The sequence below is a fragment of the Tyto alba genome, unplaced genomic scaffold (genome assembly GCF_018691265.1).
Source record: "Tyto alba isolate M040663 unplaced genomic scaffold, T.alba_DEE_v4.0 Super-Scaffold_41, whole genome shotgun sequence".
Lineage (NCBI taxonomy): Eukaryota > Metazoa > Chordata > Aves > Strigiformes > Tytonidae > Tyto > Tyto alba.
Genome location: NW_024881317.1, coordinates 10,862,677 through 10,877,844, shown reverse-complemented (window position 1 = coordinate 10,877,844; position 15,168 = coordinate 10,862,677). Strand labels below are relative to the sequence as shown.

Genomic DNA, 15,168 nt, shown 5'->3' with positions numbered 1-15,168 from the left:
AGTCTGGCCCACATCGTTTCCAACTCAGGCTTAAAACAGAAATTACCTTTGGAGAAAGACCATGTCAGAATATTGAGAAAGCCGATGCAGCTTCATGCTGATTGATAACTATTAGCATCCTTCTAGGGTACATGTTTAGAAGCTTTGTAAACTGTGTATCCTCCTCTATTTCAGCAGGTCATGGAAAGCAGATCCTTGTGTTAAAAGTAAAAAAAAACAACTTCACATGGAGTTTGTATTCTACTGTTTATCAGTGAACCCAAGGACAGGGTCCAATATCAGAAGGTAGGAAATTTCATCATGTTATGGACAGTGTTTGTTACAAAGAGGTCAGATGGGAGATGTGAATTCCAAGTTTCAGATAGTGCAGAAGACACCAAAACACATGGAGTCTGTTCAGAAGTGTTTTCACATGATCATCTTCTTGTCCACATTACATGATAGAACAGCTAGGATCCTCATTTTGCTGCAGAAATAAAAGACGTTGGGATAATTAGCATGTGTACCAACTTTGTATTTATTGCTGGTTACCTACCTGATCTTCATATAGGTGTATGGTGTTTTTAGCGGTTTTTAGATTTATTTACTTTAATAATAAAGCAAAGCAGGTTTTAAAGAGAGGCACCACCTTAACTATACTAGATGGTTTGGGTGTAGGGAAAAAAAGATAAGCTTTTAAGAAGTTTGAGTCCGTGCAATACATGAAGAGCCTATGCCTTAATTAAAGCCTATCAAGTTAACCATCAGTACCTCTGTTCTCAAGCATCAAAACTTCACTGGCATGCAGATTCATGCTACCCTAGTTAGGATGGTAAAAGCAAAAAGCATGGAAACCCTGCCTTCACAAAGCACAGCATGCTTTCTTTGCATCATTTTACTGCATGCAAGCAATTACCTGGTTTTTACTAAGATGCCATTATTTCAGTACTACCAATGCACCAGAAGCATATAGGTACTAATGACAAAAGTTAGATAGGCATTCAGCAGACAGGAACAACATTAACATTTGAGTGGGAGTATTGTAATTGATTCTTACCATAAATGGCACACAACTGTATTGTAAAGTTGCTGATAAAACAGATTAGAGGTGTAAGGAAAAAAGTTACTTTTGCTTTCCATCATCAATTGCCAAACTAGCCATATTATTAATCAATTCAAATTAAGAGCCTTTAAACAAAAAAAAAACCAAAACTTTGAGGAGAGGCCCTGCTCTGAATATTTAAAGCTTGTATCAGTAAGTCTCTTCATAAGCCTAAAGCTTTCACTGGTGTTACTTCAGTGATTTTGGTATATGTTATGCATTAAGAGCCCAAAGGCTAGAATAGCATTATAGAGCCTTTCTCAGTAGCCTATTTAACAGGGTCTTACCCTCATTCAGTGAAGACTGAAAATATTACAAGAATGTACATGTAAGTCAGGAGACTTTAAGAAGCATCCTTTAAGCCAGATGGTATTGTAGTAATAGATATTTACCCAGGTTTTCTGTTGGAAAGAAAGACAAGGAAAAGAACCAAGCAGCAGGCAGTAAGTGCCTATTCTTTGGCACATTTTCTTCAGAAAGACAGTAGTAAGGTACTTTTAAGTATTCAGACGGGTATATTATGAAAATATCTAGGAAATGGTGGTGGCTTTAAGACTTGGTACAGTAAGATGCAAGAGTATTTATGACTGAAGCAAGGCTGAGATACGTATTTTGCACAGCAAAGTAAGAAAATGGAGTTCCTGGAAGTGAGCTGTAACAGAAGTGCCTCAAACTCATGCTTGAATTTAAGAGGTATTTATGCAATCAATACACTAAGAACTTTGATTTCAGCCTTTTAATACTTTTGAATGCAAATACTAGGTTTCTTCAGTGTGAATTTAAGTTCCCTTAGGAGCAAGTTGGGGACACTGGAGTATCGGATAAGTCACTTCATCCCACAAAAATAAGATACTTCTAGTTATTGCCTGCATTCTGTTCTTGGGGTAACAGCTTTCAAATTTATTCATAGTCAGATGTTTAGATGGAACAGACATTAAGGCTAGTGTTTTTCAGTGTGTCATTAATAAGAGACCAGACAATTAATGCTACTATTTGATCATATTCAACCACAGACCAAGCAAAACATCAATTCCACTTCTGATGCAAAGCCATGCAAGCTACATCCTATATGGGATGAGACTATGGCGCTATTAATGAAGCAAGTTTTCCATGAGATGACAGGCATGATTCTCACCATCTCACCTGCTTAATGATGCTCACAGGAACCACTATCATGAAACCAAACAACATTTCTTTTTTCTTCTTCTTTTGGTCTGACATCAAGAAAAATGTTAAGAGGTGTAGGATATGGGTAGTACTTGGGAAAGTATTTTCATACAGTTATGAAAATAAATGGCTACTGAATGACTGATAGCATTTAAACTTCAGACAGCTTACCCGAGATGGAAACTCCATTTCACTTCCAGTTATTTCTTCATAATCATCATCTTGCTCACTACTTTCTTCTCTGGGTACATGGATTATCTTCCTCTCTGCATGTGCCTAGAATACAATTGAATTGCCACCATGAACCCTCAAGAATTAAGCATACCAAAGAAGTTTAGGAAATAGCTTCTACTATCCTAATACTATCTCACTTACCTCACCATCATCAGTGATGAGTGTAACTCCAATATCACCCCCAGCTACCCAAGACTTCAGAGACTTCCAGACCAAATCACTAGGACCTGGGCTTACACCAGCAGCTGCACCCCAGATCTGAAACACATTCAGTGAGCTTCTGAATAATCTTAGTAGTTAGATTAGGATTCAGTCTAACAAATAATACTCTAATATCAAAGATGTCCAGTAACAGAAATGGAACTGTGATCGCTGGCAGGTTAGTTCTTGTCAGGATTACCAGTAGTGGTGGTAATACTTTTTTTTTTTTTTTTAAACTAAAGACTGTAAAATAGTAAGTGCAGAAAAGGCTTTTAACAGCTTCCACCTGATGCAGAGGTAGCCTTGCTTGGTCATGTGTACTATTTAAGTCAGAGCCAAGCCATAGTCACAGACATACTCATGGCAGCCATTGCGTATACAAGATAGGCTCTAGCCTGGGATCACTCACAGATCTCTTGAGCAACCTTGTACGGTGTTTGGAGTACAGAATATAGAGTTAAGCTCTCTGATCACTATCTAAACATACTTAAGGTATAATTTTAGAGCTACTATTTAACTTAGTACCATAACCACGAGCTCAGCATTGCTGAACTGTAGTGGACTAAACCTTTTAGCAACAATGTAAGTCTGTGCACAATTTAATAAATCACTGGAGTATGGGGAACCCTGAGAATAAATATAATATATTGATTCTGTTCACAATAACATCACATCTCAATCTGGGATGATCCAAATTCAATCCAAGACCTAGCTCTAAGGAAAATTTAATTGGCATTTCAGGTGAAGTTGTTGCAAGGTTTCTTTCCATCTCCCCCATGTAAAATAAGGATTTTAACTTCTTGAGGCACTTGCATTATCAATCTGTTTTCTCCTTATTACATCAATCTCTATTGCTGTCTAACATAATAAGAAGAGAGCTCTTAAGTTATAGAAAACTACTACCTACTGTAACTACTTGGCCAGCCTGAAGAGTGAACCGTGATGGGAATTTGTATGTCATATCTGACACACTTCCAAGATGGCGTCTTAGCACCCATCCATGTAGTGGTTGATCCTGTGGGACAAGAAATTTCTCTCAGCATTACAGACCAACACCATATCATACAAGCGCAAAGTTCTTCCTAGACTCTAGGAAGAGTTTTAGTCCCACTCCTGCAGCATACAAGAATCTGATCAATTTTGAAGCAGCCTTCAAGTTTCCCTTACAGCCTCCCTATGATTTCTCCCTGTACTTCCTTAGGATTAATATTAATACCACAAGTTTAGGCACACCTACGCTTGCCTTCTGTTGAAGGAGGATTCTGATGCTTTTTAATAGGGAGATTCTGATAATGAAGTTTGTCATCCCAACCCACCAGCTTGGGCCATATATACAACACATATGTAGTAGCCTGTGCAGGTTTAAGGCATCCCAGGCTGAAGTGGCTAAGTTACCAGCGACAAGTTTTGAAGCTCTGATGATTAATTCCAATCTGTATTTGCAGCCTAAACTAGTCAAAGAATTATCATCTGATTGGTCAGATAAACACTCTGCATGGATTAGATACAGTCAGCTCTATTGAACCTTTTAGCCATTTTAAGCATTTTTAAATAATAAGAAGCTGTCATTATCCAATTTATTAAGCACCTTAGTTCACTGATGATAAGTAGTAGTTCTGATGGTGCTAGCCTGAATCTGATGAGAAACAGCTGAAGGTGTTAGATTTCTGCATCATAGAACCCAGTGTACCTCCCAGACAGCCATATGAACAAGACACCTGCAGTACCAAATAAAAGAATCAGTCTCTAGCCTTTTCTTGACAGCAGCCAGGTTAGCTGAGAAATCCTCACTTTGCTTGGGTTTTTTTGTTTTTTTTTTTTTTTTTTTTTGGCAGTACTATTCCCTCATCTCTTCATCTTTCTCTGTTGTCATCTCTCACTAAGCTGCAGGTCACTTCACAAGCAGTTGTACTTTGCAGTGAAGGCCATGCAGACTTGAATGAACAGAAGTACCTCATCAGAGTTGTTTTTAAGCCTGACATATTTCCCATCTGCATCGATTTCTTCAATAGATACACTTCCAGAAGATGAAGCATGCTGAACAATCTTAAATCCAACACTATGCCTTCTCTTTCTGCCTTCTTTCATTTTCCTTTTCTTCCCATACCCTTGACTTGTTGCTTGAGTTGCAATGGTGTGTGAAGATGTACTGGGTATCAGCTTTAGCCTAGAAGGGAGTCAGATAACATTCACTTGAATATCTGATGTGCTTATCTCCTCTCAGTCCTATCCTCCCACTATAGCCAAGCCTAACAGCTTCTTATATCCAAGCTTTCCATGAAGTCTTCAAATAACTACTCTTGCTAGTAAAAATAAAATCTTAAGTAGCTTGTTAAGTCTGGGAGACAGCCCCAGCCCTAGAGTTCAGAGCAAGTCTATGTTGATAAGAAGAGATTCCCAATTGCAGTAAGTATTCCTTTAAAGTCTCTACAGACACAGTCTTTAGCAGAAGTAGTTTAAGTTTTTGACCCTTCCTAGAGTTCATGTTGTTCTCACCAGACAGTGTCTGGACAGTTGGGAATTAATACATTGTCCCAGTTTCATGAAACTTGAGCACGGTCTTTGGCATCTCTAGGATGTAGCACAAAGTTTTGAGAAAGTTGGGGGATGGCTAATGGATCTTTGAACTTTATCAGCTGGGTTTATCAAGTTACTTCATCATACTACGCCATGTGGTAGATGTGGGATATAAATACCATCTACAGAAGATTATGCTTCAGGAACTAAATTATGACACTAATGACACTTAATATTTATTTCTTGCCTCCTCTACATTCTGAAGATTATACTATTAGTAAGTATAGAGATCGTGGATGACGCAAGTTCATGTAAGAATATATTGTCATAGCCTACCTATGTTCTTCTGCTTCCAGTAACTTTCTGTAGGCATTTATTTCCAGATCTAGAGCCAGTTTCACATCCAAGAGATGTTCATATTCTTCCAAATGTGCTCGTGCCTGCTGCTGGGTTTCTGCCATTTCTTTCTCTTTTTCAGCAATACGCCTTCGATGCAGATCACGATCATAATCCAGCATCTCCTGTAGCTCCCTTGCTTTGGTCTCCAATGCAAAATTCTAAGATTAAGAGGATAAAAGAATCAATTAGACCATAACTGAAGATTGAAGACGAGGGGCCAATATTTTGAATTGAGTATCTAAATTAAAATAATTATGGTATACAAATAAAGATAGTACCTGGCATTGATATTGATGAATTTGAGATGTCAGAGCATCAATTCTCATCTTTGTTTCCGTCAGCTGCTCCTGAGCAGCACTGGCAAAGTCACTGTTTCTTGCTGCAGATAGCTGGGCATTTTCCATCTATTGATAATCCACTGTTAGTAATGAGTTGCTTATGACCATGTATTTTAAATAAGGAAGGAAAACCAAGTGATTTCCAGCATCTGGAAATAGTTATGTTTTACTTAAGTGTGCAGATACCAATAAAGTTCAGGTCAGAAAGTTTTTAATTGCTTTTCAGGGAGGTTTACACAAGTTTGACATTCATGTCGGAAAAAGCAATAATCAGGTATTGAAAATAGCTGGATTAGGATATTTCAGTTACAGATGCATGAAGACTTCATATAGATATTAAGTAAATTGATCCTCCAGAAGAACAATGGAGAACGTTGAGAAAGTTTATAAGATGCTTGTCAAAGCATGGGGCTACAGGATATTAGGTGTGCTTATCAAACTAGTAATAGAACTTCTGGGGAAGAGCAATAAACAGTTCCTGCATCACTATAAGCAGCACTGAGCTATTTTTCTAGAGCAATTCAATCTTGAGATGTTCCAAGAAAGGATAAAGTAGAGCCATGCTCCTACAAGAGGCACTCACAGAATTTCCAGTGGAAACCTGGACATAAGTATCCAAAGGAATTCACCAATTTGGCATATAAATTGGACTATAGCAAAAGCCAGAAGAATCAGGAACAAATGAACACACATACTTGTTGAGAGAAGTAGAAGATCATGTGATTTTGCACCAAGTATTAAAGGCCACCCTCTCCCCCTTATACAGTGCTAGCAAGTGGGAAGGGACATTTGCACTCCTACATTTAAAAGTGCTCTTGTAGAACTAATATTGTATTTCATGCATTTTAGTAAAACTATAATCAGTAGATCAAATTATATACAAGAATACTGAAATTGCTTAATACAAACATACCACACCTTAATCCTGAATTTGTCAGACAAGCTCTCAGATTTGTCAGAAGTCTAAATTATGATCAACTTTACATTAGACATTCCCGATCACTCCCCAAAGGGACAGTATTTATGCTTGAACCAGTTTTGTTTGGGACCAAGCGTTCATAGAAGCTCTAACTGTCAAATTTGACACAGTTTTGAAATGCCATAACAACTTACGCCAAGAAGCTCTGCACTGGATGCAAGGGCTCTGTCAGTCAGCTATTTATGACTTTAATCATATCAAGGTGCAGAGAACTTACACTTTGTTTTACTGGCATCTTTTATAGACTCACTTTTGCACTGAATGTTCGCTTCAGCTCCTCTTTGTATACTTGAATTTGTTCTTCATGTTGTTTTCTGAGCCCCTGCAGAAGGTCCAAGAGCTTACTCTCAAGTTCTCCCTGACGGACCGATTCTATTTCTGCTATTCTGCTCTCATGGACTCTTTTTGTCTCCTTGAGCTCCTAGGAAAAGAAGAAATTTCTCAGAGAATAAGCAAGCTAATAGTTTGATTTGATACCAGACTTAACTATACCAGCTTAACGAGTAATTCAATGTTGGAGCAGATTTATCATTGAGTGCACAGTAATTCATCTCTATTCAGATCTTAGATATTCATCCATTAGGTTGGGTACTTCCACCTTGTTAGCTGTGCTGGGTTGCTTTGCTACCTCACTGCCACCACTGCTTAGACTAATAAATGCAGTAGTTTGTATTCAATTAATAATAATTCTTTGAACTAGATAGATTTCTCTGCTTTTCTTTACTTAGAACACATGCGTATACACTTCAGTTTCTTTAACCACTAGGTGGGAATACAACAGGTGATTGGCAAGGAAGAACGTAAACACGATCACATGACTTACAACTGGGGTACCAAAACACACATATCACACTAATTGTTGTTTAGCTTTGTATGCTCGACAGGTAGAATATCTGTGTTTAGATAACATAGGCCTGTGAGAGACCAAGGCACCCTTTCAAACATCCTTGAGATTCCTGCCCTGCTGTGGGAAAGATCAAAGCACAGTGGAAGAGTATGCCTGTGGAAATCCCTGATACATACACGCAACAGCATCATGTTCAAGAGCTTTTCTTTGTGTCTTATAAGGACCTTATAATTAAATAAGTGCTTGCATCCCTGCTTGTGTGCCTCTGCCCAGGTGTTGCTGCAGAGATCCCCTGGGTCACAAGAATAAATTCGCTTTTTGCTTTTCAGCCATGGTTTTGTGGTTGTCCCTGCATCCTGCCTATGTCAGCTCACACACCCCATTATTTTACCTATTCTCGTTTTATTCAAAAAATAATAGCAGTTGGTTAGAGAAGTTGAAATTCTCTATCACTTAAACCACATACTTTGAGATTCCTTCCAGTCAAAAGGAAGTTGGTTTACATTCACATGTTTTTTAGTGCTGTGTACTGACTTCCCACATAAAGGTTACCAGACACCTTTGATAAGTGTTAAAGAAGTAGGAAACATAAGTTGCTTATTAAAGGAGATTTAACTTTCTTGATTTTAGGCTTCTAGCAAACATCTGGAATCATTTCACTTTAATATATGCACTTTTAGTTACACAGAGTAGTACATTGGAACTGTAGTTACCTTCAGAAGTGCAGTGTGAGAAAATTATCTCATATTCCAGATAACTGTTGGTACTATGCCAATTAACATGAGGTTGTGTACTTTCTGGAAGTCTTCCTAGTTAGTTGGATTTTATCGACTGATCAAGTCAGATTGATTCAGCTATTTACCTTTTTAAGGATAAAGCACATCTTAATATTACTTTTAAGCGCACTCAGGGAAGATAGACACTTAAAAAAAAAAAAAAATCCTTGTTGATAAGCTAAAACATACATCTTCATGAAGGTGCTTCTGGAACACCATTTGTTCCTGCAAAGTTTTCATATTATTTTCTAGGTCCACCCTCTTCAACGTTTCACTGTGGAGATGCTTTTCAGTATCTTCCAGTGACAGCTTCAGCTAGAAAAGACAGACATCAGTGTAATCAAAATTAAGAGGTCATTTTTCCAAACTAAGACAGTCAACTTCACAGGTCATTCATCTTCATTCCCACAATCAACACACACTGCTTAAGTGAAGTTAGTTATTCTGTTTAAGCTCTTATTCCAGTGAGATCCAGCATATTACCAACAGAAAGAATCCTATTTAATTGTTATGTAGACCAGATTTCCCACAAGGCAAATAGAGCAGCCCTTAATCCCACCAGCTAAACTTGACTCCTCAAAGTAGACTTCTGATGACTCAATTGTACCATCCATATATATTCCTCACCTTCACAACACTAAGTATTCTAAACTTCTCCCTAACTCCTGATATAATTTGTTTGATGCCTAACAAGTGAAATCCTCCAACTATAGCCTAACTATGTTGACAAACTGTCATACACTTCCACTGTTGGAGTGTGCTGCTTTACTGACACAACTTCAGGGGGGGTTTTGTTTTGAAGTTTTCATCATAAAGATTTTAAACTAGCTTGTTCTACAATCACATTAAATCATGAAAATACAAAAGCTATGCTCTTAGAAATGCACTGATAGCATAGCAACTCAAGCAGAGTTTTAGTAACACAAGAACCTACAAAAAAAAGTAGTCAGCATTTCTTCTTTATTCTACCTAGATTTAACCATAGTGAAACATATACCATGGTCATAGAACAGACTTAAAGGTACCTCCAATGAATGGAAGTTTTAACAGACCAACTATTAGTAGCATTTTCTTTCAGCAAGATTGCAGAAATAGTTTTGTCCACCTGCCATTGTCATAGATAACAGTCTTGCCCTGCTTTTAGATCTCAATAACTAGTCTGGGAAAACAAGCAAAAGCTTTAGGAACAAAAGCAAAGTTGAAATTCCAGGAACAAGTCTTACAGTGACTACACGATCCTTTAATTCACAAAGGTGATTCTCCAAGGTTCGTTTCTCATTCAAAACTGTTGCTAATTCAGCTTCCTTCGCATTCAGCTGAGCATCAAGGTCTCTCAAACGAGTCTGTGCCAGGTTTAAATCAGCTTCTTTTTTTGAATTCCTACAGGTGAAAGTTTTACACTTATGAGTTGCAGCTGGTTAGGTAAAAGCTTGTTTTAATGTTTAGCTTCACAGGGGTCTGTGGCAGAACTGGAGAGAGGTTAGTTCACACTTGTGGTGAGAGCACAGGGTAGGCTGTAAAAGAAACCAGACAGGTCCCTTAGACAAGCATCATTTGTTTAACCAGAAAGATTTCTGACTCAGTTTCCAGCTTTTTTTGCGCGAGTCCCACATGGAAGCCAGCTATTTTCCACAGCATTACCAACTGAAGAGTGAAGGGACAGCACAGGACACTGTCTCCACAGGGAGAGACTAGTCACACTCAAAGCCTAAGTTCACCAGACAGTGACCTGCCACCACTGAACAAGCTGCTCACACAGACACCTCCTTTCAGCAGCAAAGGCCTCCACCAGCTTCCTGGCAAAGTGTCTGTTGGTCATTAAAACACACCACTTGCTGTGGCCCCTGGGGCTGAGCCCTACAGACCCCCTCACCAGGAGGGAGAGGCCATGGAGGTCACCTCCACCCCGGGGAAGCCCCCACAGCACCTGGCCATGCTCACCACACACAGGGGCAAAGCACCCCCCCTCTGCAGGCAGGGGCAGATCACAGCTCTGGCTGCCGGGGGTGTCACTCCTCCTTGCCCTGCAGCCCCCCCCCTGAACTTTCCTGCCCACAGCGCAGGAGGAATTCCGACCCCAGGAGGTCGCCAGCCCAGCCCTGGTGAGCAGGCCTTGTCAGCCCCACGTCCCTGGCTGGCACCTTACCTCCTGCCACAGGGCAACGAGCCCCCACAGCAACCACCCTTCCCTCAGCACCCTTGCAAAGGACTCTTCTCCCTCAGGGTCACACACTCTCCCTCCTTCACGCCTCAGCAGAGTCACAGGGTAAGAGAAGCTCTGCCTTCAGAAGGCCATTTTCTTGTGTAGATACTGAGACATTGAGCCCTCAGGTACCACCCGGATGGCCAAGACGGTGGTCTAAGTTGCCAGCTTCAGTTGACACCACAGCTAAGTGCTGGGCCCACAGTGAGTTCTTGTCAGGGAAAGGGGTAATAATTTCCCAGACTGCTCTAACTTCTAAAATCCTTGCAGTTGCCTGACCACTACCCAGAGTCTGGCTTCCTGCTCAAAACTCCGATTTGAGATTGCAAAGAGTGAAATGTTCAAATTATTCTAGCAAAATCTGTTCTGCAAAGTGGCCATGTTGTGATAATTCATACAATGAGTTTTCCAGTTTATAACTGAGCAGTCCCCTTAGAGAGTCCAAAGTCATTCTGCAGGAATGATCAGCTCTAGAAAGCTTGAACTGCAAGGAAACATTGGAAAAAAACAAGGATTGTTTAGTCTAGAGAAGAGAAAAGTGACAGGAAACGTAACAGTCTTTACATACATGAAAGAAAGACTGCCGCATAGAGGAAGGGAATCTGTTTTCCATGTCTGTTGTGGAAAAGACAGGAAGGTGCAGGCTTAAATTGCAGGGAGGAATATTTGGGTTAGATGTTAGGGAGAGGAAACTAACAGTAGTTCAACGCTGAAGCACATTGCCTAGGGGGATATTCTGGAATCTCCATCATCTGGAATTTTAAAAAAGGGTTATGCAAACATCTGCTGGAAGGGATGCAGGTATGGTTGGTTCCAAACCAGGCCTGGGGCATGTGGCTGTATCAGGTTCTTGCTCAAGGCCATTTCTAGCCCTGCTATTCACAGGCATTTGTTGGTTGCGTCCTTGTACTTCATGACCATGACAAAACCAAATGTTTTGCTAGCAGAGGTTATTTGTTATCTACCCAGACCCTAGGGAAAAAAAAAAAAAAAGTAACTCTACTGGAGTAACAATGAAAAACAAGATATGTTGCAGTTTTAGTATTTTCAAGTTTCTTTATTTATTTTCTAGGTGTTAATTAGTCACATTCCTTTTGGGATCTCTGCTACCACTACCACTTGTTAATATCATAACTAATATTTGCAATAAGTATATCAATAACACTACTTAATGATAATATTGACTGTTTCATCCCACGATAATATAAATTTCATTCTATAAAGTGTGCCAGTCTGAATTCTATTATTATGTGTTTTAACTCTGTGGTTTCATGGTCCACTTTCCTGATGAAGGCCTCTAACAGCCAGGCTCAGGTTTCCTATACTTTTTCCTGACAACTGTTATTTTCAGAGAACCCTGAACTGAGTAATTTAATCTTTAAGAACAGCAATTTAACAAGTCTGGCTTTGACAAGAGCATTTACTACCCTTTTAAACCAAGTCTGGGATTCTGAACACCATTTTACATTATTATGCGGCAAGCAGTGACAGCTACACTACTCTACAATATTCCATATACCAACCATTCCTGAACTAGGCATGGCTTATTGACTATCAGTTGAAAGCACTAACTTTGAGGCACTGCCATTCACAGTCTTTGTAAATCAGGGTGTCACATACACTTGACATGGAGCATTTTAATTTTACCAAAAGAGTTCAGGTATGTTTGAAACAGACCCCAGTTTATCAAGACTAGGACAACCCTAACAGCACTTGCAGAATTAATTCTTACAGCTTCAGCTTGCTACACCGCATGTCAGGGTCAGTAGCAAAATGCACATCCGCACTCACTGGTGCGGCTAGAAACTGGTCTTGTCTTTCTCTGCTGTGCTACTGTAGTTGCTTTGACCTTCCTCAGGCTCCAAAGGCAACTAACTGCTATGCTTATCCACAACTCCTCCTCCCCAAACATCTTTGGCCTACTTCCAGTTACCACTGTAAGTCATAAGAAAAAAGCTGAAATGCAAGCACACTTCATCGTTGCTGAAGCTTTAAGTCTCTTTACCAGTCATTAATAAGGGCCAATTGTTAATGCTGTTGGGAAATTATCTGGTGACATTCCATCCTACAAGAGTTCCAGGTTATTTAAAGGGTGTATATATAAAGGGCACGATACCCTCAAAGTAGTTTGTTCCAAGTCATCTGAGACATTTGCAGTTAGGCAGCCCAAATGCAAAACACACAATATTAATACTTCAGTCTAGTTCTTTCAGAAAGCAGCATGTACTATGTATCATTTCCCATGGGCTGTAAAGTTAACCACTTCTAAGACCTAGTTACTTTAAAGAAAAAAAAAAAAATCAGTTCAGAGAATTGCATACCTGCCAAGCCTAAAGCTTTATAAACAAAGTCACAGTTATACAAACACAAAGAGCAGCAGCAAAGTTTTACAACTGGCATTACCCCTCTCTTCACTGTCCACTCTAGTGGCTGGTTAGATTTATGAAACAGATCTACGAGCCAAAACCCAGCATGAACGAGACAAGCCCAAGAACTTACAAGCAGCTGTAAACAGAAGCTTTTTAGAGAAAAAACTTGTTTTATTCCCAAGTAGAACAGCTACTTAAGTCCTACTAAGCCTATGAGGGGGCAGTATCTGCTCCATACAAGTGTTAAAAGAAAAATATGATGCTTAAAGTTGCTGTGTTTAAAGTTTATAACAGAATTTAGGTGGCCTGTGAACACCCAAATTATTGCAAGTCTAATTGATTTAGCAGTACAATGGGGCATTAAAGCAGCTAGCAATGCTAGCACTCAGTGTATATCCATAAAGGAAGGTTGGTGGGATTGGACACTTATTCCCTTCACTACCCATCTTCCCGCCTTCAAGAGGATTTGATTGTACTTACACTGGGCCGCCCCTTTATTCCAGGCTTGTCAAGACTAGACAAGAGGATTCCAGGCTCAGTACAGAAAGAAGCTTGCAAGAAAGTCCACCCTGAAACAGCAGGCAGTTCATCCCAGTAGCACAGAAATGAAGACTTAAAAGCCACAAGGACAGTTTCTGTGCAGTACCAGTCTGGACCAGGTAAGCTATACTGCTTGTATTCCCTTCTATGCAATCTCTGAGCTAAAAAGCCCCCAAAAGGTGCAAACTGACTCCATGCAGAGACCTCTTCCCCTACACCCGTAACTTTCTAGATGCTTTCCTGCATAGCAGCTGCATGAGTGTTTACAAGCACAGGTGCAGTGCCAAACCCAGTCAGCTACACATCCATGCAATACTATCCCCATAACACCACCCGACACCCAAATTCTGAGGGATCCCCGTGCCCAGCACAAGGAGGTGCTGAAGTGGCCCAGCAGCACTAGAGCAAGAGGCACCCACAGAAGCATCCCTACAGCACATCTTCGGATCACGCCTAACCCAAGACACCCCAACCCCGCAGGCCCATACCCTCGGGGTGCCACCACCGCCACAACCCAGACACCCTCCAGCACCAAGCGCTCCCTCCCCAAGACACAGCTGCTGGCAAGCAGCGTCCCCTTCCCCTCACCCTGCAAGAGCCCCAGGGAGGAGGGTAGCCCAGGGGGGGTTCTCAGCAGGGAGGCCCGCTCGGGGCCGGGGCACCGACCTGCTGTGCAGCTGCTGATACTGCTCGCTGATCTTGCCCAGCTCCACCTGCAGCGTGGCCCGCTCTAGGGCAACATCGTCCAGCGCCCGGCGAGCGTCTGCCAGCTCCGCCTCGTAGCAGAGCCTCAGGCTGCCCAGCTCCCGGTCGCTCTCCGCGTCCAGCTCCGCCAGCTGCTGCTGCAGCACCGACCTGTCGGCCTCCAGCGCCCGCACCCGCTCGATGTAGGCGGCCAGGCGGTCGTTGAGCTGCTGCAGCTCCTCCTTCTCCTGCAGCCGGCTCAGCCGCATCGGGCTCTGCGGCTGGATCAGCGGCGAGACGGGGGGATCGGCAGCGCGGGGGGAGCGGCTCCCGCTCACCGGGGTGGAGGAGACAGGCGGCTCCATGGCAGCCCGAGGCCCGGGCCCGCACCAGGACCAGAACGGCCCAGCGCCCGCTGCCGCCGCCCGCGTATAAATAGCCGGCAGCTGCCGCCGCGGCCTGCCCGCGGGGCGGGCAGCTTAAAGGGCTAGGGCTGCTCCCCCCGCCGCCCCGGCCCCGCGGCTCCCTCGGCAAAATAGACCCGTTTGGAGTTTGGGTTTTAGGTTTGTTTTTTTGTTTGTTTGGGTTTTTTTTGTTGTTGTTGTTGTTTCCCACCCCCCCGCCTTTATTTTTTACATATGTCTTCCCGCATCTCATCAGTCCAATGGTGCTGCCCGGGGAGGGCGGGGAAGGAGCTGTCAGGACCAGCCTACAGCAGCCTGGCGGTTTTACAAAGCGGTGCAAGGGGTCGGTGTGGGGAAAAAAAAAAAAAAAAAAAAAAAAAAAATCCCAGATTTGGGAAGATGCATGACAACTGCAGTGATGCTCACGCT

The 15,168-nt window shown here is 41.7% G+C and overlaps 1 protein-coding gene across 5 annotated transcripts; it reads right to left on the bottom strand.

Moving 5' to 3' along the window:
• Positions 1-232: 232 nt before the first annotated feature.
• Positions 233-14,878, bottom strand: LOC104368837 (lamin-L(III)). 5 transcript variants are annotated; one of them, XR_004405671.2, is made up of 13 exons: positions 14,318-14,878; positions 9,763-9,919; positions 8,729-8,854; positions 7,167-7,337; positions 5,878-6,003; positions 5,537-5,757; positions 4,637-4,850; positions 3,591-3,698; positions 2,624-2,740; positions 2,420-2,524; positions 2,225-2,295; positions 1,037-1,068; positions 417-466 (listed from the first exon to the last, which is right to left on the bottom strand). XR_004405671.2 is itself a non-coding variant. In XM_032982933.2 (12 exons), exons 1-11 carry the CDS (start codon positions 14,698-14,700, stop codon positions 2,254-2,256), a joined length of 1,770 nt encoding a protein of 589 aa, XP_032838824.2. In that variant the 5' UTR covers positions 14,701-14,878; the 3' UTR covers positions 233-1,068; positions 2,225-2,253. The 5 variants fall into 5 exon arrangements, 4 of the variants coding, with proteins under 4 accessions (XP_032838824.2, XP_032838823.2, XP_032838822.2 ...); XM_032982933.2 differs by having other exon boundaries at positions 233-1,068; XM_032982932.2 differs by lacking the exon at positions 1,037-1,068 and having other exon boundaries at positions 233-466.
• Positions 14,879-15,168: the final 290 nt, after the last annotated feature.